The 26,443-nt window shown below is 32.2% G+C and overlaps 1 protein-coding gene across 2 annotated transcripts in view; it reads left to right on the top strand.

Annotated features, from left to right (window-relative positions):
- Nucleotides 1–26,443, top strand: part of FCHSD2 (FCH and double SH3 domains 2) — a 194,330-nt gene that overhangs the window by 19,321 nt on the left and 148,566 nt on the right. For both annotated transcript variants that reach the window (XM_006181609.3, XM_032489304.1), the window contains exon 3: nt 12,950–12,995. In XM_006181609.3, the coding sequence (XP_006181671.1) occupies nt 12,950–12,995 (46 nt within the window). The remainder of the gene's footprint in view (nt 1–12,949; nt 12,996–26,443) is intronic.

Here is a 26,443-nt window from a genome sequence, read left to right as displayed (position 1 = left end):
TCCCCACCAAGAAAACCCCAAAACAAACAAACAAAAAAAAATGGTTGTTTATACTTGTTACCATATTGCCTCCCCATTCCCCCACCCCTGTCTGTGTAGATACACTTATTTCCAGACACGAGAACAGCATATATTCTCACTATTCTAATGTTGTTCTAATACTAGTCATTCTAATAGGCAAAATGGTCTTATTGTTTGAATCTGGATTTCTTTGGTTATTAGCAAGCTCAGGTTTTTCATCATATTTGACTATTTTACATTTTTTGTTAATCGTCTGTCCTGTCTTCCTCCATTTGGGCCGCTGTAACAAAATACCACAGATTGGGTAGCCATAAAAAACAAAAATTTATTGCTTACAATCCCAGATGCTGGGAAGTTCAAGATGAAGGCACCAGCATGGTCTCATTCTCTGGTGAGGGCCCTTTTCCTGTTTCATAGCTAATGTCTTCTTGCTGTGTCCTTACAAGGCTAAGGGGCTAGGGATCTCTTTGGATCCTCTTTTATATGGGCATTAATTCCATTCATGAGGGGTCTGCCTGCATGACCTAAGCATCTCCCTAAGGCCCACTGACTAATGCCATCACATCGGGCATTAGGCATTAGATTCCAACATATGAATTTTGGGAGGATATAAATATTCACACATCCTATGTCCTTAGCCTAATTAGGAGTTTTGTAGGTTTTTTTTTAGGCTATTTGTTTTGTTATTGCAAATACTTTCCCCTAGTTTATTGTTTGTTTTTTGAAGTTGCCTTTTTTAAATCCTAAAAATTAAAAATCTAGGTTGGTACATACTCATAGGACATATGTAAAAAAACCTAATGGTGCCAAAAGTTGAAAATGGAGCCATAAAAATACTTTAAAAAAGAGAAATGATACTCCATTATTACATAAAGTAGAATTGAAGTCTAATTATTAATAAGGATAAAGATACTTAAAGATAGATGGACTAATCTATCTGGAAGAACCAGTAAGCATGAAGATTTATTCACATAGTAACATTAAAAAAGCACAAATTATAAAATTGTAAGGAGAAATTAAAAAAAAGAAGAAAACACTAATTAACTTATCTACAAAACAGGAACAGACTCACAGACATAATAAACAACTTATAGTTACCAAGGGGAAAGGGGGTGGGAAGGGAAAAATTGGGAGCTTGAGATTTGCAAATACTAACTACTATGTATAAAATAGATAAGAAACAAATTTCTTCTGTATAGCACAGGGAGCTATATTCAATACGTTAGTAACCTATAATGAAAAATAATATGAAAATGAATATATGTATGTATATGTATGACTGTAACATTATGCTATACACCAGAAATTGACACATTGTAAACTGACTATACTTCAATTAAAAATAAAATAAAATAAAATTGTAAGGAGAAATTGACAAATTTGTAATCGTGGTGAGAGATTTTAACATCAAGCAAATTAAAAAAACAAATAGAAAGTTTAAATTCCATAATTAATAAGCTTAGTTACATACATATAGATTGTATATCTAATATAGAGAATTCTTTTCAAACACAAAAATTGATTACATAATTATTAGTTCATAAAGGAAGTCTTAACAAATGCCATGAAAAATATACCATACATTTTGTGTAGTACATGGCTAAGAGTGGGCTCAGGGACCTAATTCTGGTACTGCCATAGCTGTATGACCTAGATGAGTTATCAACCTTTACAGATTTAGTTTTCTCATCTGTAAAATGGTAGTGATAATAGTATGCACCTCAGAGTTGTGAGGATTAGAGTTTAGAGCAATCCCTTGCATATGGTAAGGGCTCAGTAAATGTTTAACATTATCATTATTATAATATTATCATCATATTGTTTGATCCCAATGCAGTGAAGATAGGGATCAGTAATAAAGAGATAAACACCCCTAAAGAAAAGAACCTCCATATATACTACTCAGTAATAAAAAGAGTGAATTATGGATATACACAACAATGTGGATGAAGGAAACATGCTCAATAGAAGAAATCAGATACAAAAGAGTATGTACTGTATGATTCCATTTATATTAAATCTTTAACAGGCAAAATTAATTTACAGTAGAAAATAAATCAGTACAGTGATTTTCTCTGCAAGTTAAGGGAGGAAATTGACTAGGAAGGGGTATGAAGGAACTTTCTGGGATGATGCTGTCATTCTGTGTATATCTTGATGGGCATTTGGATTGCACAGGTATATATGTTTGTCAGAACTCACAGATTGTATATATAAAATTTCACATTTTAGTCTATGTAAATAGTTTTACATAAAAAGATTAAATAGATTATTGTTATTTGGTAGCAAAAAGCTGGTAACAACTTAAAGTGCTTTGATAAGGGGGATAGATGGATATATGAAGAGTGCTATACATATATGATGAAATACAATGTAACAGTTAGAAGGAAAGAAATCTATCTCTTGGGTAGATCTCAGTCTTAATGTTCCCTGGAAAAGCCAAATTGCAAAATGACAAAATACTATGAACTATTGAGAGATACCCATACGTTTAAAGTATGAAAACGTGAGTAGGAAGGACATGGTATTGGCTGCCTCTGAGAGGGAAGAATTGAGAGTAAGCAGAACAGGTGGATTTTAGTGTTACCTGTGGTGTTATATTTCTCTAAAGTATGTCTGAAGCAAATAAGATGTAAGTTTTACATTCGTGGTAACCACATGGATTTTTGTTTATATTTTTAATTGTACTGTTATGTTAAAAATGTTAATAGAGAATTAAAATCATCATACAGTCCAGTCACCCAGAGATGATCACTGTTAAATGTATGTTGCTTTCTTTTCTTATTTTTGAAAGCAGCATCTGGAGATAACAGATGAGTAAGCTTCACTCTCATTTCCATTTTTGCTCTATCAGCTTTATATAACATTTGTAAAGCAAATATTTCCCAAAGTGAGCTTCTCAAACTTAAATCAGGCATGTATTCAAATACAAAGGTTTTAATTTTAGGGAAATACTACAAAGCAACTTTCAGAATGCAGATTTTCCAATAAATGATAATACAGATGTGCATTAGGCTCTAAGCAGTTCAAAGTCTTGGATATTCAGTGATAGATTTTGAATTTTCCACAATATTTATTTGTAAATAAATACATGTAATACCTGCAGAATATGATTCTTCCCTCATCTCTGTCAAAATGTTAAATTATTATACGATGTTATGATTAGAATTGTAGTATTCTGGCCACCAATTTTATAATTCTGTGGAGATTCTGTAATTTCCTATAGCTGTTTTCTGTCGTTATGATTAAAGATTCTTTAATACTGACTTAAGAGCCTAACAGCCTAACTGGAGGAAATTCTGGCTTCATTTTGTTTTTAATGTTCTACTCCTCCACACCTTCCTCCCCCAGGTCCAGTAAGGGAAATCTCAAAGTTATGTAAAAATTCTTTCTGGCCTCAGTTACCTTTTCTGTGAACCGAAGGTGTTTTCTGTGTGATTTCCAGAGTTGATCTCTGTTCTCTGATTTTATTTCTGAGTAATTCTGGAAACTCCTGGATACAAATACTAGCTTTTATAGAATATAAAATCCTGTGAATATTGAGGCCTTGCTTCTGTACCAACTGACTTCACAGGTTCCTGCTCTACCAGATACCTTGTCAGATTTTTTTAGATTCTGAAGATAGAGTGCTTTTTCTTCATTAAGAATTAATAGATTTGAAAATTGTTGTTAATTCTGCAGTAGTCCAACAAATATTTTAAAATCTAATTGTGTGTATGATGTGTAAAACTTGTAAATAGTTGAAATAATTTGAATTTATTAACATAATTATGTAAGATACCTTTTGTGAATTTTTGTAGCATATATTTGTAGCCTAGTAATAAACACTGAATTCTTCACATTTCCAAAGTGCATTTATATCCATTTATTTCTTTAATCTTCAGCCTGGTAAGATAGGTATAATTTTATAGATATAAAAATTGAGGCTTGAAGAGGGAAAGATACCTATCCAAACCCAGGATTAGAACAATTAAGGTCTTCTGATTTCTGATCTGTTCACTTTCTACTTCCCTAGTGTGTCTTTCTTTTGGAGGTCTTCCCTGGGATAGTGAGATCATCGAATAAAGAGCCTGGTAGGTTGTGGGGCATGGTGGTTTCTTATATGAAGGGTATACTGTGAACAGTGGAAGGGAAGGCAGTAAAATAGGGAGAGAATGTACAGTTGGTAATTACCCTGTTGCATTGTCCTTATTCTCTTTATCTTTGGCTTCATTTTTATCATTAATTTTTACAACACATTATTTATTGTGAAAACAGTGTTAGGTAAAATTGGTTCTAAGTTCTCTTCCCAGTTCTTCTCCTTGTCTAACCAGAGCTACTTATTAGCAATTTTATGTGTGTCCTTTAATTGCTCTGATTTGTACTTTCCTCATTTATAGAATGGAAATAATCTTTTCTTGTTGCTTCACAGGGTTGTTGTGAAGGGCAGGTAGGATAAGATAGGAAAAGACTTTGAAAAACTTGAAGTGCTTTACAAACAGGGTGATTATTATTGTTTCTATACAGGAGTCTCTGTGGCTCAGTCCATTGCTAGATTGCTTCTAAATTAATGTATTCTATTGAAATGTAATGAAAGTGTGTTGTATAATTTGGTATTTCACCATTTAGTACTCTAGCTATCTTGCTTTACGTTAAGTTTGTACTGTCTTTTATGATTAGGAGATGCAGAGTTGGATGGTAATACCTTGTGTGTTATTTAATTGTACCAGGTATAAAGAGTATGTAGTGTTTCTCACTAATGCCAAGTGGCAGGGCAAGTGAGCTGGACTGGAATTGTACTGTTAGCTACTAGCATCTGTATTATAATGAGTTCTGTGCACAGTGGGGAATGACTGTGTAGTTCTCAGGAGCTGTTTAAAGGTTATTTAATAACAGAAAACATTGCTTTGCATTTTTTGTCTTAGCAGTAGTATTTACTGGGACCTTAAGCATCTTGTTTCAGGTATTGCAAAAGTGAATATATTGCAAAAGTGCTTTTCAAAAATTTAAGGACTTTTACAAACCTCTGGAGGAGGATTTGCTTGATTCTTGGATTCTTAGAGGAGTAATATGTCAAGTAAATGTGGCTTGTTATAATTAGATTTTATGAAGTCCTCATTACCTTGATAACCAAAGTCAGACAAAGATACCACAAGAAACTACAGATCAATATCCTTTATGAACATTGATGCAGAAATCCTCAACAAAATACTAGCAAACTGAATCCAATAACATATTCAAAGGATTATATACTATGACAATGTGAAATTTATTCCAGGAATGCAAAAGTTCAACATAAGAAAATCAAGAAGTGAAATACACCATATTAATAGAACAAAGGGAAGAATCACATGATGATCTCAATAGAGGTGGAAAATGCATTTGACAAAATTCAACACCCTTTCGTGATAAAAGCACTCAGTAAACTAGGAATTAAAGGAAACTTCCTTAATATGACAAAGGGCACATATGAACCCCCCACAAATAATGTTATACTCAATGATGAAAGACTAAACGCTTTCCTCCTAAAGGAATAAGACAGGAGGATGCCCACTTTCACCACTGCTGTTCTCTTAGGACTTTGACATTCAGTAACTGCTGGGAAGTGGTATTTGCCTCATTAGGGTTTGTTTTGTTTTGCTTTTAAGTTTTAAAAATTCATCGGCTCCATGGCAGCATTTTTCTCATGAGTGTCCCTTGGCTACTGTTTTTCCTGTTGTGTTTTTCCTTCTTTTAAAAATTTTCTATTTGTATTGATCTATTCTTGCTTCCTTCGGGTTTATTTTTCAGTGAAGAGGGTTTTTTCCTGTACTACTTTTTAGGATATCAGAAGTAGGTATCTCAGAGTAGCTACTGTCTTCTAAATTTACAGTAATTTTCTTTATGACCAGGATTGAGTGAATGAGTTTATTTTATGTCTTCTCAGCCAGAGATTGGCTGCTGCAGGGCGTTCATAGTGTAAGCTGTCTCACTATGAATTTTTTTTTGCTGCACTAGCAGCCTAATTTCTGCCAGCGTAGCTTGTTTTGTGTGATTTCTAACTTAATACTTTCTCCTCTATTTCTTCAGTCTATGAACAGCAAAGCTCCCTCCGCTAGCCCACGTCCCCTGCTTTTGTTGTTGTGAATGTGGCTTAAATTTTATACCTAAGGAAGTGCAGTTGAAGAAATATACTCCCCCCAACTCCTTTGAGTTTTGGAGCATCAAGCCTTGTATTTACCCTCTTTCTCCAATTAAATTGTTTCTCCTTTGGCCTGTCTTCCACTTATAGTTCATATCTTTCCTAGTTTTATTAGAAATCGTGTTTACATTTACGTTTTTTTCTCTTTGTTGCTTTTAGGTAATTTCTGAGAGGAGAAGGGAGATTCTGACTTTGCTCTGTCAACTAAGACCAGAATTACTTAAAATGTATTTTTTTGTTAGTGCTTTGTGTATTCATGCAGTTAGTCAAAGTATTTAAACTGGATTAAATTTCATAATTATAAACTGTGGATGTAATATTTTCACTTATTTAACAAATACTTTTCTAGCATTTACTATGTGCCAAGTCTGTTCTAAGTGCTTCACAAATATGTACTTATTTAATCCTCATAATAATTCTATGAGGTAGATGTTCTTTTTATTCCTATTTAATTGATAGGAAACTGAAGCACAGTCAGGAAAATTAACTTGCCCAAGATTACCTAATTAATAAGGACACTTTCTACTTTTCATTCTGTGACTGTAGCATTTGTGGGTCTTGGCATCATCTGTTTATATCTTATACTAATGAATCCCCTGAGAGCAGAATCCATGTCTCTTTCATTTTTATAATCCCAGTGCATATTTAGTAGAATACCTGAAATTCTGAAGATAATGAATGTTGGTGAATTAATATTTTTTATTAGGAGCCAAATAGTTTCCTCTCTGTCAGACTTTGTATAGCTTCAGTTATTCATTTTACTTGCCTTGTTTAAAAAATTTTTTTTGATATTCTCATGTCATCATTTTAATACTATTGCCATATTTGTGGTAATAATACCTCTAAAAACAGCTGTTGTATTCCAGAACAAAATTATAAAGGTTTCTTTATGAAAGAGTTGTCAATGTGCTGATAATATAAGTATAGTTCCGTTAACCCCAATTTGCTGTCCATACTGATTATTTTTTATATCTTGATATTAGTTATATTTAAACAGTGTCATTTATAAAATAAGAGGTCAGCTAACTCCGAGTAGTAAAAATGTGGTGATCATCTTGTAGTTCATTTGTTTTTATTGCTGAGTTTTATTCCATTGTAAGAATATATCACCGTTTATTGATCTATTATCCCACCAGTGGATACTGGGATGGTTTCCTGTTCTTGGCTATATATGAATAAAAGTGCTATAAATATTTTTATCAAGTGCTTTTGTGGACACTTGTTATCATTACTCTTGGTAACGATACTATCATTACAATTACTATCTCAAGGTAGAAGTTATATTTAGTTACATCAGAAATGCCAGATTTTTTCCCAGTGTGGTTGTACCATTTTACATTCCCATCACCATCATGTTAGAGTTTCATTTCTCTATATCTTCACTGATATTTATAATTATCAGGTTTTTAAAAAATTTTAGCCATTCTGGTGGGTGTATTTATCTTTATTTTTAATACTCATCACTATGGTTATTGATATCCCATCTCTACCACTACCATTAATAATTTGAACTTTCTTAGGTGTTCTGCTTATCCTGATGATGAATTACAGAGTTAGGGAGTCCCTAAGACAACTCTTAATCCTGACACCAACTACAAGTTTGGAGGCCTCCAAGACCACCCTCACTTCTTATATAACTTGCAAGGTTGTATTCACCAAGACTACCCTCAGATTTGATAATTTGCTAGAAGGACTCACAGAACTCACTGAAAAATTACTCTAAGTTTTGGTTTATTATAGTGAAAGGATATATTTTAAAATTATCCAAGGAAAGAGATGTATTTGGTCACTTAGATATAATTGACTGCCCATGCGGCTGACCTTAGTCTCCAGCTCCTTCAGAAGTTGAGCTGACACCATGTGGCCTACCTTCCACCCTCACCCACCCCCAATAAATCACACTGTTAGCATTTTCTATCTGTCATGGCCTAAGGGTCCCAGGTAAATAAAAAATTCTTATCAGGCATGACATTCCAGAGGTTTAGAGATTACCTCCCAAAGACAAAGGCAAAAGCCAGACCTCTCTTTGGCCAAGGCTAAACCTTTATTGCACACTCATATACCTTCCTTGGTTTTTAATGCTCACGTGCACAAAATGGTTGTATTAACTGATACAATCTGCAATCAACGTCAAGAAACTTAACTGATGCATACGGGTGTAGACTGTGATCTTGGTTCCACCTGTCCCAGGAGCTAGCCTACTGAAACTTATGGAGTCTGAAATCTGATTATATAGTTTCTGTCTGTTCTCTCATTCATTCAGCAAACATTTATTGAACTACTGCAGTGTTCAGTCACTGTGCTACACATATAAATACAATGCACACTCATTGCTCTTAGGGAACTCCATAGTCAATTTCACAGATAATTACAATACTTGAAGCAGGTGCTGTATTATAAGATGCTGGAGGATCTCAGAGGAGAGGTTATCTAAATCACAAGTGGAATTCAGGAAGATTTCTCTTAAGACATGCTTAAGCTAAGTTTTGAAGGATGAGAAATTTAGACCAAGTAATTGAGGAAGGGAATTCTAAGCAGAAAGGACCACATTTACTAGAGTGTGAAACCATAAGCCTACTGGTCATTTTAGGAAAATTAGCTGGAGCCTCAGGTGTAAAGTGGGCAGTTAACAGAGATGAAGCCACACTAGCAGTCAAGTCTGGATAGTCAGTAGCCTCATTTGTCCTGTTACAGGAATTTAGATTTTTTTCAAGGATTGATGAAGAGCCATTTCAGTAATGTAGCAGGAAAGTGGCTTGATCAGATTTATTTTAGGAAAATTGTTTAGAACATTAGATTTTTATTAAAGAATTGTTACAGGGATTTATTCTTACTCCTTTCTGTATGATACAGAATTTATATGAGCTGATTGAAAATTAGTGGTTTTATATCTTTAATTTTTTCCTAATTATAGAAATAATAAATGATTATTAGAAAAAACAGAATCAGAGTAGAAAATAAGTCTCACATCCCCTTCCCTTAATGATAAAAATTTGGCATATATTCTTTGAGTGTTCTCCTCAATATGTAGTTTCCAGATATTTGTGAGTGTATACCGATACCTATATTACATAGAGATATATATTAATATTCTTAAGATAAAATGAGATCTTGCTTTTCCTACTGTTTTGAAGCTTTAAAAAATACTGGTAATACATTGCAGCTTCCTTTGTAGTACTTAATAATTAATAATCTCATTTGTCATTGACTATTTCTTTATGTAATGATTTGTTTATAATCTGTTAGTCCTACTTGATGTCTGTTGTATTCACTGCTATATCTATACAATGTACCCATACAGTGTCTTTCCAATGATAGCAAATCAGTGTTTATTAAATGACTTAATTGAGGATATCTTTCCATACTAGTACATACAGAGTTGCCACATTTTTTTACTGTCCATATAGGATTCTTCTGAATGTAATATAATTTACTTTAAAAGATTAGTTTGTTTCATTTAACTATTAAATTTAAAAAATACACAGTGGAAATGTAAAATGGTGTAGCTGTTACGGGAAGTAGTTTGATGATTCTTCAGAAAGTTAAACATAATTTTCATATGATCCAGCAATTCTACTCTTAAGTATATATTCAAAAGAACTTAAAACCTATCTGTACATAGAAATTCATAAATGAATGTTTATAGCAGTATTATTCATACTGGTGAAGATGTGGAGACAAATGTCCATCAATGGATGAATGGATGAATTGCAGTATATCTTGTGTATTGAAATGGTATTCAGCCATTAAAAGGAATGAAGTATTGATACATTCTACAACTTGGGTGAACCTTGAAAACATGCTAAGTGAAAGAAGACAAAAGGCCATGTATTATATTACTCCTTTTATATGAAATATTCATAATAGGCAAGTCTATAGAGACAGAAAATTAGATTAGTTGTTGCCAAGAGTAAAGGGAACGGGGAATGGAGAATGATAACTTACTTAATGGGTATGGAGTGTTCTTCTGAAGTGATTTAATCTTGAAAGTAGGGAGAGGTGGTGGTTGTACACATTGTAAATGCACTAAATGCTATATTGAATTTGTATACTTTAAAATGCTTAATTGTATGTCATGTAAATTTCACCTCAATAAGAAATATATACATGTACACATGGTATAGATTCCAGTAGTACGAACAAGAAAACAGTAAAAGGTCTTTCTTTTAGGCACTACCACCAGTTCCTTTCTTCATAAGGAGCCATTGTTAGACCAGTTTCACTTTTGGGCTGTGATGAATAATGCTGCTGTGAACATTCATTTGCAGATTTTTGTGTAGAGTATGTTTTTAAGTTTTCTTGGGTATATATCTAGGAATAGAACTGTTGGGTCTTATGGTAACTCTACCTTTAACCTTTTGAGGAGCTTACAGACTGTTTCCCAAAGCAGCTGCTACTATGTTACATTCCCACCAGCATACCAGCATGAGATTTCTAATTTCTCTGCATCCTTGCCAACACTTGTTCTTGTCCATCTGTTTAATTATACCACTCATTAATATTTTAAAAGAGGTTTTTGAGAAACTGATGTTGAATTTTAACAAGTGCCTTTTCATCTTATATGGAGATTATCGATAGATTTTTTTGTTCTGTTCCTTTGAAATGGTTTATAATAAATAGATTTCCTAATACGATGTAAATTTTGAGTAGCTGTCATCTTGTTTTTGTTTTCTTTCTTTACAAGAGGAAATTACTTAATAGCTATGTAATTGTTTGACAACTGAAGATTCCACTGAGAATTTTAAAATTAGTTGGCATGCATTTTCAAAGTAAAATAGTTCTCCTTTTCTTGCATACTTCATTTGAACATTCTTATTTCAAGATGAAATGCATCTGAGCTTAAAAGTGTACTAAATAAATAGCTTAAATATTTACATTTATCTTTTGTAAAATATTAAAAATACCACCTCCTTCAAAATACAGGTAAGTTTTCAGATTTTTTAATGGTAAAAGTATAAATGAGTTCATTTTAATTAGTCTCATTTGCCTGGGGAGATAATATATTTAGTAGCACTAGTCATAATAATTTCTAAGTCCATCTTTAGTAATACAGCATGGGTGTTAGAAAAAAAGGTGTGTGCATATGTTTATGAATGTGCATTTATTTATTTAAAATAAGGAATTAATTTTTTCAAACATGATATTCTTACCAAGACATCAGAAAATACAGAAAGCAAAAGCAGAAGAAGAAAGTGAAAGCCTGTAATCCCATTGCCCAGAGAAAATTTACATTACTGTTTTATGTATATATGTATGTACATATAGGTGTGTGTGTGTGTGTATATATATATATGCGCATACACACACGTATATATATGAACACACATGTATACATATATGCATGTATATACATACACACACCACATTTATATATAAAAAACAGTATACAAATGGAAATGCAGTGTGTTTTATATATATGCATATATGATATAGAGTTTATATGTTTTCAATTAAGGAGTGTAGACTAATTATATTTTAAAGGACTGTGTTAAATGCTTTATAATGCAGTGTACTCCGTAAGGAAAAAGATCTTGTTTAGCTCTTTTTTTTCTGTTTTTTAATTGTGGTAAAATACATATAACATAAAATTTACTGTCTTAACCATTTTTAAGTGTACAGTTTAGTGGTTTTAGGTACATTCATATTGTTCTGCAGCCACCACCATCCATCCTCAGAGCTCTTTTCATCTTGCAAAACTGAAACTCTTTACCTATCAAATAATAATTCTTCTGATCCTCTCCTCCCAGCCTCTGGCAACCATCATTCTGCTTTCTGTCTATATGATTTTGACTGCTCTAAGTATATTAAATAAATGTAATCATACAGTATTTTTCTTCTTATGACTGACTTATTTCACTCAGTATTACTGCCTTTTTTCTATTCCAGCTCTTTTCTTTATATTTTTCACTTTTTACTCTGATATCTCTGCCTTAATGAAGTGATTTTAAGAGCACAGATATCTGGCAGCTCACAGAAAAGTCTTTAAAGTCAGACTATTCAAGGAAAATTGTTAATATTATCATATTTCATTAAGTCTATCTTGCCTCTGGTTTGTAAGGTACACTATATTTCATATACTGTTAAGATAGAAGAAAATACTTCTAATCATTATTCAGAGATGAATACCGATATCATAAATATTAAAATGTGAAATGTGTTTACTGTAGAATTTAAGAAACATAATACATGTGTGGAAAGGGTGCTTTCATCATAACCACAAACATGTAGTGGAATTGTACTTTGGTGACTCTTGTAAAAGACTGGAATGAAGGGAATGATTTGACTGTTTTTCATGTTGAGAAGCTAGTCAAAATTTGATTTTTCACTTTGTTTTCTGTAGTTCCCTCTATGTTGATTATTAGATTCAGTAAACATTTATAGTACCCGCTATGCAGTAGCAATTCTGGTAACAGTAGCAAATCTGTGCTAGAGACTATTTTGAGCATTTTAGATATTTTTATTAACTAAAATTTACACTATCCCTATGAGGTAGATACTGTTACTATACCCATTTTACCAAGAAGGAAACAAGCACAGAGATTTGACCAAGGTCACACAGCTAGTAAGCGGTGGAGTTAGGATTTGAATGTAGATTGTCTTAACTCTGGAGTCTGTGGTATCAGCAGTGTTCCTAGGCACATAAGATGAATGAAATGTTGTGTCTCCCCCTTCAGCACAGTTTACCAAGCAGTATTTGAGGGTATGTTGATAACTTTATACAAAATAACTGTTATGCTTTTGGTAATGAATTTTTATTTGTGTTTTTAGGACATTCAGTCAGAAGAAGGCTGCTATTGAAAGAGAGTATGCACAGGTAAGCTTAGAAATGGAGGTCCCCATCCTGTTTACTTGTTCTTTGGCTTAAGGGCAGATGTGGTTGTTGGAAAGAAGCCTTGGTATCCCTGCATCCTCTTTTCTTCTTATTTTTGGCTCTGACTTTGATCCTTCTTTTCCTTTATTTGAATCTTCAAATGAGAAGCTAAGTTGCTCTTTACTGCAAAGAAGGTTGTGAACCTTCTGGGAAAAGATAATATTCACAATATTCGTAAAATATTTATGAGTATAAGTAGTAGTGAATGTATTCTACAAGTATGTATATTCATTCTCCCTTATGTATCCTGTTCTCTACAGTTTTATGAAAGGTTAATTATTGTTTTGTTCAATCAAGCATTTATTTCGCATTAGGTCTCTGTTGACAGAGTATGGTATGCTTTCAGTGGATGGTGTGGTGCTGTTTATAGGGAAATTTAAGCATTTAAGTTTAATTAGAATTTTATTTGCTCTCAGATAGCTAAATGTGCCAAGGAAAAATTATGTTGATGTATCATCTTGTGAATATGTAAGAATCAGTAACTCCCTTCCTTGTACAAAAACAGTTTAATGTAATTTGGAAATTTTGGCCTTGTAAGCAGTTACTTTCTATGTGGAGTAGAATTCTAATATTGATTCCCCCCACCAAATTATAGAAGTAGTATTTATAAAAAAATTTAATAATACAGGAGAACATTTGAAGGAAAAATTAACACCCAGGAAATGCTATACCTGATAACCACTGTTATCCGTGTAATTTATGCTGCTGCTGCTATTGTTATTTTTATTATAAATGATAAAATTGGGGCGTGATTTGTTTTTTGTACTTTGTTAGTTTTTTTTTTTTTTTGTACTTTGTTAGGCTTTGATTTTACTTTTATTCTAATTTCATTGTGGTTTACCAGGTAGCTGTCTTTATTTTATTTAACAGTCTTAGAATTATCTTTTCCTTGAAAGCTATCTGTTCCTGAGTCTATAGACTCAGTAATTAATTAATTCAGCCATTAGTTATTGAGTACTTATTATATATCAGATACTTTACATAATGACTAGCATCAGTTCTAACACTAGTGCTGAATCTTTATTCTCTGCATGTATAATAGACACTAGTAATGATAGCTAATATTGATTGAATCCTTACATTGTACAGGAACTTTGCTGGTAACTTTGCTGGTATATTATCTGGTTTAATTCCCTCAAACCTGTGAAATAGGGACAGTTATACCCTTTACAGATATGTTTTCATACAGTGCCTCTATAGACGTGTTTCCATTGGGATCAAAGTATATGATCTGCTTTTAAAATTAAATGGAGTGAAAATTTTTGTGTGTTGCATTCTTCTGTAACATATTTTAAAGTTTTAATAATCAAATAGGACCAGTTCATGATTAAAAATATAAAATACTACATTCAGTTGTATGAAAAGTAGCAGTCTCCTGCCATAATCCCAGTCTCTTTCTTCAAAGAAAAGATTAAAAGCAAATCCTGTTCTGGTTGTTTTGGTGATCTTTTCCATATCTTTAAATAATGTTCTTATAATTGATTCCAATTTATCAACTCTAGACATTATTGCTTGATTACTACTTATGTTAAATGAGAAATTAACACCTTAAACCATTCCTTTTCAGCCTACTCTTTCCAATATAATTTGGTACTACTTTAGTGCCTTTGCTACTTTTCTAACTCTGAATAATCTATTTAGACTGTCTCTTGTATTAAACACACACATGTTATATATGTATAGATATATGTATTTATGTGTATATATGTATATATACTACACAATACAGTGAAATTATATTTTACAGAGCAATCACATTTACTCTTGAAAAATGTCTTTAAATGTCTGTCAAGTAAATTATACCTGGTTTTGTTTTTACAATTCTACTTAATAATGTATGTAAACTGTATAAATAACCTAATAATGGATATTTCACAATTTCATAGAGTAATCGTATTTATACACTAGAGTATTTCTGTATCTCTCTGCCTCTGCTTGGGACAGTGAGCACATTTATGGAGAGCCAGTTTTCTGACTTCTTGTTATTTGTCATTTTTGCCTTTTAGATTTTTTTTCAATGTTTTCCCAATTAATTTTTCAGTTTATTTCTTGAGGATATAGACAAAGTTTTCTCTACCCTGTTCTTTGGTTGCCTAAACAGTGTTTTTACTTCTTGTCAATAGTAGAGAAACCCCTAAAATAGTCAACACATTCTTTCTACAGATTTTGCCAGTATGTACTGAGTATGTCAGGCTTATTGTTTGTATTCTTTGTCTGGGGACATAATTCTCATTGGTAGTAGGGTGTGGTCAGAGAATATAGCTGCACTATTTGAATTATTTCTTTTTCTTTCCTTCTCTGGCTCAGTATAGAGTTGAAATTTTGAGGAGTAAATTTAAAAAAATTTAATTGTAATATACATACAGTAAGATGGACAGATCTTGAGTATACTGTTTGATACATTTTTATGAAGTTAACATGGTCACATAACTACTACACAGATTGATATAGAACATTACCAGGGCTCTAGAAGCAGTTATTATTCATACCTTCCAGTGGTACTAGTACGCTGACTTTCACCAGAATAGCTGTTACCTTTGAATTTCTGACTGTTTTTGAATTTAAATAGTCTCATGGTATCATCTCCCAAGTCTGATTTCTTTCACTCAGCATTAAGTTTCTGAGCTTCATACATGTTTTTGCATGTAGGAGTAGTTCATTCTTTTTCATTACTATATAATGTCCACTAAATCAGTATTTATCACGATTTGTTTTTCCAGTGTACTGATGATTAAAATTTGAGTTGTCTGCAGTTTTGGATGATTTTAACTAGTGTTTCTAAGTAAAAGTTTTATACATGTCTTTTGATGGACATATGTGTGCATTTCTGTTGGTTACACACCTAGGAGTAGAACTGTTGGGTCACTGGGTATATATGTGTGTTCCATTTTAGTAGATACAGTGATTTTCCAAAGTGATTATACCCACTCAGCAGAAGTGTATGAGAGTTCCAGTTGTTCTGCATCTTTGCTAACACATGATGTTCTCTAAAATTAAAAAGAGCAACATTTTGATGAGTAGATAATAGTATCTCATTTTCTTTTTAATAAGCTTTAAAAAAATTAAGGTATAACAGTGCATACGGAAAAGTAGGCAGATCCTAAGTATACTGCTCCATGAATTTTCAAAGTAAATACACCCATATAACTAATAACCAGTCAAGCATCAGAACACTAACACCACTTTAGAAATCCCTCTTGATCCTCCCACTTCACTCCCTCACTCTCACACTCTCACAAAAGTTCCACTGTGCTGACTTTTTATAAACAGCCTTATTGGGATATAATTGACACATGGTAAACTGCACTACTTGTAGTTTGATAAGTTTTAACATAGGTAGATGACATAACTGTCATCACAATCAAGATAATAAACATGCCTATAATCTTTAAAAGTTTCCTCATGTCCCGTTATAATCCCTCCCTTCCACTCACCCCTCCTTGAGTCCCTTTTCCCCATCACCCTCAGGCAACCGCTAATCCACTTTCTATCACTATAGATTAGTTTGCATTTTTTAGAATTTTAATTTAATTCATATATCTTACAGCATGTACATTTTTTTGGTCTGGCCCCTTTCATTTAGGATAATTATTTTGCAGTTTATCTGTGTTGTTTTGTGTATCAATAGCTCATTTCTTATTTTTGCTGAATATTATTACATTTTATGGATATACTGCAATTTATCCATTCACCTATTGATGAGACATTTGAATTGTTTCTATTTTTTTTTTGGATGTTATAAATAAAGCTGCTATGAGTATTTGTGTGTGGACAAATTGCCAGGCATTTGGTAAGTTTATGTTTGACTTTTTAAGAAATGGCCAAACTGTTTTCCAAATTGGCTGTTCAGTTTTGCACTTCCACCAGCACTGTATGAAGGGGTTGTTACTCTTCCATACCCTTGCCAATAACTGTAATTGTCTTTCATGTCTTTTAATCATTACAAATAGTGTCACTGTGAACATTCTTGTATGTGTCTTTGGGTAACTATGGATGTGGTCTTTTGGTTATATACCCAAGGAATTACAGAATATGTGTTGTTCAGCTTTGGAAGATATTATGAAATAGTTTTCTAAAGTGATCATTGCAATTTACATTCCTGTCAGCAGTGAATGAGAGTTATAGTTGCTTTAAAGCCTTGTTTTTGTCTGTTTTTCATTTTAGCCTTTCTGGTGTGTATTTAATAGTAAAGAATTATGCATTTGATTAGCATTTTCCTGATGATTCTTGAAGTTGAGGAATTTTTCATATATTGATTGTGTACTTGGATATCTTGTTTTGTGAAATACTTGTTAAAATCGCTTGTTGGCTTTTTTCTTATTGATTTATAGTGTTTCTTTATATATTCTGGATTTGAATCTTTTGTCAGATGTATGTATTACAGGTATCTCTTTGATCTTGTGCAGAAATGTCATGTTTTGTGGCTTGCCTTTTTATCTATTGGTAGTTTCTTTTGATGAAAGCAAGTTCTTAATTTTAATAAAATTGAAATTTTTAAGTTGTCAGTATTTTTTATGTCCTATTCAAGAATTCCTTGCTACCCTAATGTCTATCTAAAAATTTTTGTAGTGTTCTGGAATTTATATTGTTTAATCTTTTGCATTTAGTTCCATAGCCTATCTGAAGTAAACTTTTGTGTATGCTATGGGGTTGGGGTCAAGATTGTACTTTTTGTGTGGATACCCAGTTGAGGCAGCACCATATATTGAAAAGTCTGTTTCCCCACCCCTACTGCACTGAACTGACGTGATATTTTGTGGTAAATTAGGTAACCATATATGTATAAGTCTATTTCTGGACTTTATTCCACTACTGTATTTTAAGAAATCATTTTGCCAATATTACACTGTTTTAATTACTGTAACTTTCTAATAAATCTTGATATTTGGTAGCATAAGAGCCTTCACTACTCTTCGCTCTTTACATTTCCATATATGTTTTAGAATCTGTTTGTTTCACCGGCTTGCTGTCTGGGGCTTTGATTGGGATTGCTTTGAATCTTTAGGTCAGTTTGGGGAAAACTGACATTTTAATGATATTGAGTCTTCTAAACCATGGATGTCTCTATTTTTTAGTTTGTCTTTAATTTTCCTCTGGTTTTCCAGTATTTTAAATACATCATCTAGTTTGTCAAAACTTCCCTTTTGTGGAAGACCTCTTTTTTTGGGTGACTTGTTTCAGTCTGAGTTTTATATGATTGCTATATAATGCTTATTTGAATATGTTTTTATTTGTGTCTTGTGTTGGATTCATTGATTCTTGGATCCTGTTTTTCTTCTTGATTAGTTTAGTCTTTTTAGGGGAGAAGCATTTCATGCAGTAATTTTCTGAGAAGATTTTATATTTATTTATTTTTTCACTATAATTTAATAAAGTTTTATGAACAGGCCTGAGCACACAGAATACTATGAGTCCCTGATATGATTTTAAAGAACTGTACAATTTCCTTCATATAGATATAACAAAAGTAAAATTTTTTCTTTTTGTAGAAGATTCTGGAAAGCAAATAAAAGGAAAAAAATCATCTGTCTCCCCATATTGTAGAGATTGCCATTATTAATTAATTAAGGTTCTGTCATATGACCTTAATAGGTTTTTTATGAACATGTGTACGGTTTAAATATATTGAGTAAATTTATTTAAAATTTATAAATGTATTGTTTAGATCAGTGTATCCTTTAGTTACCAATATTTTATTACCATCTTTTCTTCTGTTTCATCATTGAAATAACTGCATGTTACAATTTGGAATAATTATGTCTCATTTTATTTGCTACATCTATTTAACTAATTTTTGGGGGGGTATTTATTTCTAATTTTACTTAAAAAATATAAACAGTGTTATTCTGAACTACTTTCCACTCATCTCTGATTATTTCAGTGAAGTTTCTGGGTAAGAAGTTATGTACATCTTTAAGGCTTTATTAATATTGAATGTACTGCAGAAAGTACTTATGTTCCCAGCAGCAGTATTACATGAGAGTATCTGTTCCCTTTGTTATTGCTACTATTAAGTGATATCATTTAAGACATTTTGGGGCATATTTTTAAGGAGAAATCTGATATTTTGTTCTACCCCCACCTCCCCTAAATCCAGCTAAACTGTGATACTCTGCTTTATCATTTGCTTATGTTTTTTGAAATAGCTTTTTCAGAATTAATTAAAATTTTAAAAAAATTCATCTATCTCTTGGCCATATTTAAAAAGGGAAATATAAGTATAATAAGTTAGTTAAGGTGTTTCTAAAGTGTCTTTGTATTCAGAGTCTGACTCTTCTGAATAACTTTTATTTTTTTTATTTTTATTTTTTTCTGAATAACTTTTAGAATCAGTTTTTCTACACTGTATTACCTGTGTACCACTTAGTGTACTAGAATGCAGCATTTCTTGACAAGACTATCCCAGTATTGCCTCCAGGAATTTTTCCTCTTTGCTAACACCACTTTCCAGGTTTTCATACAGAAAGTTTCTTGATCTTAGCAGACGGTGTCATTGGGAGGTTTTCAGACAATGATCAGATGGTCCTTAAATGTTGTTGGAAATGTGTAGGAGTTAGTTGTTTTCTCAAACCAATAGAACAACCACCAAATTCCTTTGTATCCTTATAGCAGTTGTGGGATATTGTCAATGATTAGATGTGTCTTGATTTCAGAGATCTTAAAATGTTAAAAAAAATTTATCTTGTTAATAGAATTGATGAGATATGTTCTTTTTTTTCCCTCTGGACTATATAGTGATTTCATTGAAGAAAAGTTGAAACTTGGAGGGGACATTAAAGAAAGAATACACCGAATGGCTTCTTTCTTTCATAGATTGATGAATATGTTGCAAAATAAAATATTCATACTATTACATATGTTATATATAATGTATCCATATTGAGCCATTGTTGTTGAGTTTTTTGGTATGTGAATAGATATCTGATCGCCTTATTTGTATTTATTGCTGTAACCACTAGCTACATACTTTTCAGTTTATGGACAGGAAGTGGGGCACTAATTCAAGGAAGGGAATTATGAATCTGAAATACATCAAATTAATGATTATTGCTTGACTTCTTACTTTTTTTCCCTTCATTTTTGAAAAGAGAATGATGACCATTCTCTCCTCCCTTTTTAGGCTAGTTCTGGAGACTAAATACACTGGTTTCCAGAAATGAATTCTTTCCAATTTATGTTTACACATATGAGAAATACGAAAATACTTCCCAGTCTATGTTTACACATATAAGATGATCTTTATTGTTTTACTGTATTAGATAGTTTTCCTTTTCTCTGTAAATTGTTGTACCCCAGCTTTGCTGGATAATGGATTTCCCTAGTAGAAAGAGAGTGATGAATTAAGTGTGTGGACTTTTGCATGTATGATTAGATTATCCAGGTCCCATAATGGGAGAGCCTTCTTGCCTTTGGAAAAGCACTATAAAAACTCTCCCAATATAAGAACATTTCCTATTTCATTAGGGTAACTACTTAACCTTTTTATTAGGCCAGAATTTTTTTTAGCTATCTTTTAAAATCTTTTAAAATATAACTATAACTCAGATTTTATAATAGAAATCCAAGTAATAGGATCAATTTATGGGAATTTCTTTATAATCCTAGTTATCTATAATGTATCTATAACATGAATCAGTAACAGTTATTACTTTAAGTCATAAGATGTTTACAAAATAAAATTTCCATGTGTTAGCCAGCTTTGGATTTTGTAATTTTTACTGAAATTAAATTGAAATATGAAGAAAATTTTTGACCTGGTGACATTTCTCTTCAAACTTTTTACCTGGAAAAATTTTAAATCTGCAGAAATGTTGAAGGAATAACGTACTGAAGAATAGTATCAATTTCCTCTATATTAACCAATTATTAACATTTTGCCACATTTACATTATATAGCTACACTTTTTTTCCTAAGCCAGACAATTTGAAAGTAAATTGCAGCCATCATGGTACTTCTCATCTATATACTTCACTTTGCATCTTCTGAGAACAAGAGCACTTTCCAAAATAACTAATGTAGTTTTTATAGCCAAGATAATGAATAATAATTCTATAATATCTAATATGTAGTTTGTTTTCGAATTTCCTCATTTATTCCCAAAGTTTTTTATAGCTGTTTTTCCAAGATCCACTTAAGGTTTACACATTGCATTTAGTGGATGTGTCTCTCGATTTTATTTAGACTATTTCTTTCACCCTTTTTGTTTTTCATGACATTGACTTTTTGAGAAGGCTAGTCATTTGTCTTTTAAAAATAATTATATTAGTATTAATTGTATTCCCCACACTGTACATTTCATCCCTGTGACTCATTTATTTTGTAACTGGAAGTTTGTACCTCTTAATTTCCTTCACTTGTTTAGCTCATCTGGTCATTTGTCTTGTAGACAGCATTTTGGAATTGTCCAGATTTTTTCATCTTGATTAGATTTAGGTTAACTTTTTAGCAAAAATACTACATAGGTGATGTTGGGCTTCATAAAGTTTTATGATTTGTTTTGATGACTATGATAGATTAGGGCACATCACTGATAATGCTGATTTTCAAGCCTGATTGAATCTGTAACAATGATAGTAGATTTTTATCATTAATCAGTTTTTAAAATTATCTCAAATCATTTTTTTTTCTTTTTTTTTTTGCTATGTGACATTTTGCTGGTACTCTTAAAAAAATGAAGATTTGTTACGTGAAAAATATTTGGCCAGGCATAATTCAAGGAGAAAAAACCGTGAGGCTTTTTTTTTAATTTTAACGTATGCATTTCAGTTTAGCCATTAAATTTTTTAAAATATCAAAGCTTGTGTATTCTTAACTGTTACATTTATATACATTTAAAAAATAAGCAGAAAATTAGAGCATTTATCTTTATTATGGGAATTTCCTTTAGAGAGTCTACTAGTTGTTAAATTGAAAGTATGCAGAACATTTATGTTAACAACTGTCTAATGGGTAATGTTTGGTAATGACACTAGTATAAGCTTCCTTTTTGGGAAGTTTTATAGTTTTGGCTTTTATTTGTTCCATACCTTAAAAAGAAGTGGAATCACAATTTACATGAAAAACTGCTTTGAATTTTTAACTTCCTCTATCAATTTTACCAATTTTAAAAGTCTTTAAAAATATTGTTGTGGTGTTTTGGTTTCTTTTTTAATATTTAATATTAACATTTAATTCTTTTAAATATTTTAATATTTTGGTTCATCTCTGTTAGAGCTTAATCTTGTAAATGTTGATATTTCCTTAAGACCATAAGATGAATGAGAATCTGTGCTCTAGAAGGCTTTACTGTATTTAATTTTTTAATAAAATACTATTTTAAAATTAGTTTATTTTAACGTATACCAATTTTCATGTGTTGAGAAAATATTTATTGAACACTATTCTAGGTACTGTGGCTATAGCACTACCCCAAAAAAGAAGAATAAAAAGTCCTAGCACTTGCTGAGCTTATATTCTATGGTTGCATGTTGTCTTCCAATTAAATATATTAACTTATTTCTTTTCAAAGTCACTCATGTGGCATTATGGTCAATTGAAAAGAATGCCCTTTGTAGGATTATTATTTATGGTGTATGCTGTCATTCTCTGTATAAGGAACTGATTGGCCAAAAAAATTGAGTGTGAGATTTAGAGATCATACAGGTGAGCCATCCCAATAGAAAAATATCATAAAGGAAAAGAATTTAAGTGGGATTGACCATATGAGAGCAACTTGAAAAATAGTACCTCAAGTACATGCAAACTAAACTTATAATACATTTTTAGGGGAATGTTAGAAGAAAGAAAATAATACTGTATATCCTTATTTATACTTGAAGGGATTTGAGCCCTGAACTTTTTCAAGTTTCTTGTTACTTTCAACTTCCTACAAGAGTATTAATGTTTTGTTTTTAAGCATGATTTGTGAAATTTACTTTGTAATTCTCCAGAAATAATAAATGTGTTGCCTTTCTATTTATATAAATAGAATAAATGAACCTCTGAAAACACAGGAGCCATGTAAGAGTCACTAAACATTAAACATTAGGGTAAAATTAAGTCTGGCTTTTGACTGCAGTTAGCTAACCACTGAGGTATTGGTAAAATCATTTGCAATACTCAAACTGAAATTGCTAAAGGCAAGGTCTGTGTATTAATATACTTCCTGTAGTCTTTGGCAGAATGCTGTTAGTGAAGGAAGGATACAAAAGGTTACTGTGGCTGGAGAGAAAGAGCAGGAAAAGATTGTGGACTTTAGGGGTGGCTCCTCGCCTGAGGACAAACACAGAGCAAACACGGACACCCTGTCAGAAAAGCCTGTGGTATCACACAGTCGCACCTCAAGTTTTTGCTATTTTTATTCTTTTAAGAAATAAATTTATTAAGAGTTGGGCATACTACCTAAGAAGTTAGTGTTGTGTGTATGTGGTGAAGTTTTTTGGGGAAATTTAGTCAGCATTAAAGTTAAAAAAAAAAAGTTAATTTAGCTGTGTACAGTTACCTTTCTGGCCATTGCTATTAAAGAAGCATTTGTAAAATTATTTGAAATGGTGGACTGTATACTTGGAGCATTCCATTCTGCCAGTCTTCTCCTGTAGAACAATGAGGATAACTATCGAGTGAAAGTTGAGGGTTGTTTTCTGTGTTCATGTTGATACTTATGTTTTAAATTTATTTTATTTTTGAGCTCCTTAGGTTGCAATATTTTTCTCAAAATACTTGATATACATAGTTTGATTAAAAAAATTTAAACTATTAAAAGAAGCAGTAGTATATGAATAAATGAATATTCTTAGGCATGTAGATTTGCTAGTTTTGCCTTTTTGGGGGGAACTTTGTTATATTTAGTTTTATTATTTGCTATCTGTCTTATTTTAAGGACTTATTTGGGTCTGCTCACACATAATTGCGGAATTATATGCAGAATATAATTTTAGATTTTTACTATTTATTTTTATTGAAGTATATTTGATGTATAATATTTTGTTAGTTTTAGGTATACATGCAGCATAGTGATTCAGTTTTTTTGCCAGTTATTTTCCATTATAGGTTATTACAAGATATTGGGTATAATTCCTTGTGGTATACAATAAATTCTTGTTGCTTATCTATTTTATGCATAGTAGTTTGCATCTGTTAATCCTATACACCTAATTTGTCTCTGCCCCCTTCCCTTTTCCCTTTAGGATCCATAAATTTGTTTTCTGTATCTGTGAGTCTGTTTCTATTTTGCATATACATTCATTTGTATTGTTTTTAAGGTTCCACATATGAAGTACTATCATATAGTATTTGTCTTTCTCTGACTTATTTTACTAAACGTAATATTCTCTAAGTCCATCCATGTTACTACAAATGGCAGGATTTCATTCCTTTTTCATGGCTGAGTAATACTCCACTGCATATATGTATCACATCTTAACCCAGTCATCTGTTGATGGGTACTTGGGTTGCTTCTATGTCTTGGCTGTTGCAAATAGTGCTGCTATGAACAATGAGGTACACATATTTTTTTTTCCAAATTAGTGTTTTCATTTTTTCTGGATATACAATTAGAAGTGGAATTGCTGGATCATACGGTAGTTCTATTTTTAGTTTTTTTTTAGGAGCCTCCATACTGTCTTCCATTGTAGCTGCATCAACTTACATTCCCACTAACAGTGTGTGAGGATTCCCTTTTCTCTACTTCCTCTCCATCATTTATTTGTATTTACTTTTTGAAGATAGCCATTCTGGCAGGTGTGAGGTGATACCTCACTGTGATTTTGATTTGCACTTTTCTAATAATTAGCAATGTTGAGCATCTTTTCATGGAATTGTTAGCCATCTGTCTATCTTCTTTGGAAAAATGTCTAGTCAAGCCTTCTGCCCATTTTTTGATTGGATCTTTGGGTTTTTTTTTTTTTTTGATGTTGAGTTGTATGAGCTGTTTATATCTTTTGGATATTAACCCCTCATTGATTGCATCATTTGCAAATATTTTTTTCCCATTTAGCAGGTTGTCTTTTCATTTTGTTGATGGTTTCCTTTGTTGAGCAAAAGCTTTTAAGTTTAATTAGGTCCCATTTGTTTACTTTTGCTTTTATTTCTTCTGTCAGGCATTATTATTATTTTTTAATTGAAGTATAATCAGTTTACAATGTTGTGTCAATTTCTAGTGTATAGCGGATATTATTTCTTCAAATATTCTCTCTGCACTTTTCTCTCCTCCTTCTGGGATTCCCACAGTGCATAATTAGTCTGCTTGACGTTATCACACAGTTTCCTTAGGCTCTGTTCAATTTTCCTCTATCTTTTTCTCTTTTTTTTCCTCACACTTGACAGTTGTCATTGTCCTACCTTCAGTTTCACTGGATCTTTCTTCTGCCTGCCCAATTTGCCATTGAATCTTGTCAATGAAATACTCATTTCAGTTATTACACTTTTCATCTGTAGAATTTGTTTGGTTCCTTTTTAGACTTTCTATTTCTGGATCGATATTTCCATTTTGTTCACACATTGTTTTCTTGACTTTCTTCACATCTTCCTTTAGTTCTTTGAGCATTTTTAAGACAGTTGTTTTAAAGTCTTTGTCTAGATTGTCTGCCATTAAGTTCTTTTTCAGAAACAGTGTCAGTTAATCTGTTTTTTGAATGAGCCATACTTTCTTGTTTCTTTGTTTGCCCTCTGATTTTTTTGTTGTTGAACACTAGATATTTGAATCTAACAATGTAGTAACTCTGGAAATTGGATCCTTCCTCTTCCCCAGGGTTTGTTGGGTTTTTGTTTTGTTTTGTTTTGTTTTGTTTTAATTGAAATATAGTCAGTTACAGTGTGTCAGTTTCCAGTGTACAGCACAATGTCCCAGTCATGTATATACACACATATATTTGTTTTCATATTCCGTTTTTGTTTTTGATTGTTGTAGGTTGTCGCTTAAGATTTTCTTATATTTTTTTCTGACCCTTTCTCTGTGCATGCATGGTCACTTTCTGATTTTCCCTGTGTATACAGTTATTTTTGAATTTTTTAGTCTTTAATGTATGGCTTCTTAAAGGAAAAAAGTGAAAAATGACAGGAAGGAAAGAGTGCTGGTCCTTTAAATTTCCTGGAAGTCACTTCATCTGGAGGGGGAGGTGCTTTCAGCAATGAGGGTGTTGAGGGTGCTTGAACAGAATGACTGCCTACCTCTTTTTCTGCACCTCTGTGATCAGAAGCAGCCATCAGCAATAAGAACAAAGTTCGCTGATATTTGACATACAGTGTCCTTTTTGCCACCCTGGATCCTGCTAGCTATGTGCAAGCTGCTTCAGGAATATGTACACAGCTGCCTGCCATGCAACTGGGAATAGAGAATGGGTAGCTACTATTGTAGTAGGAATAAAATTGACTGAAAATTGACAATTTACCCATCCAAATGTTCCACTGGAAG

Source organism: Camelus ferus, chromosome 10 (genome assembly GCF_009834535.1).
Source record: "Camelus ferus isolate YT-003-E chromosome 10, BCGSAC_Cfer_1.0, whole genome shotgun sequence".
NCBI classification, from domain to species: Eukaryota; Metazoa; Chordata; class Mammalia; order Artiodactyla; family Camelidae; genus Camelus; species Camelus ferus.
Note: the sequence above shows the minus strand (reverse complement) of the source record. Positions and strands in the feature narration are given on the sequence as shown.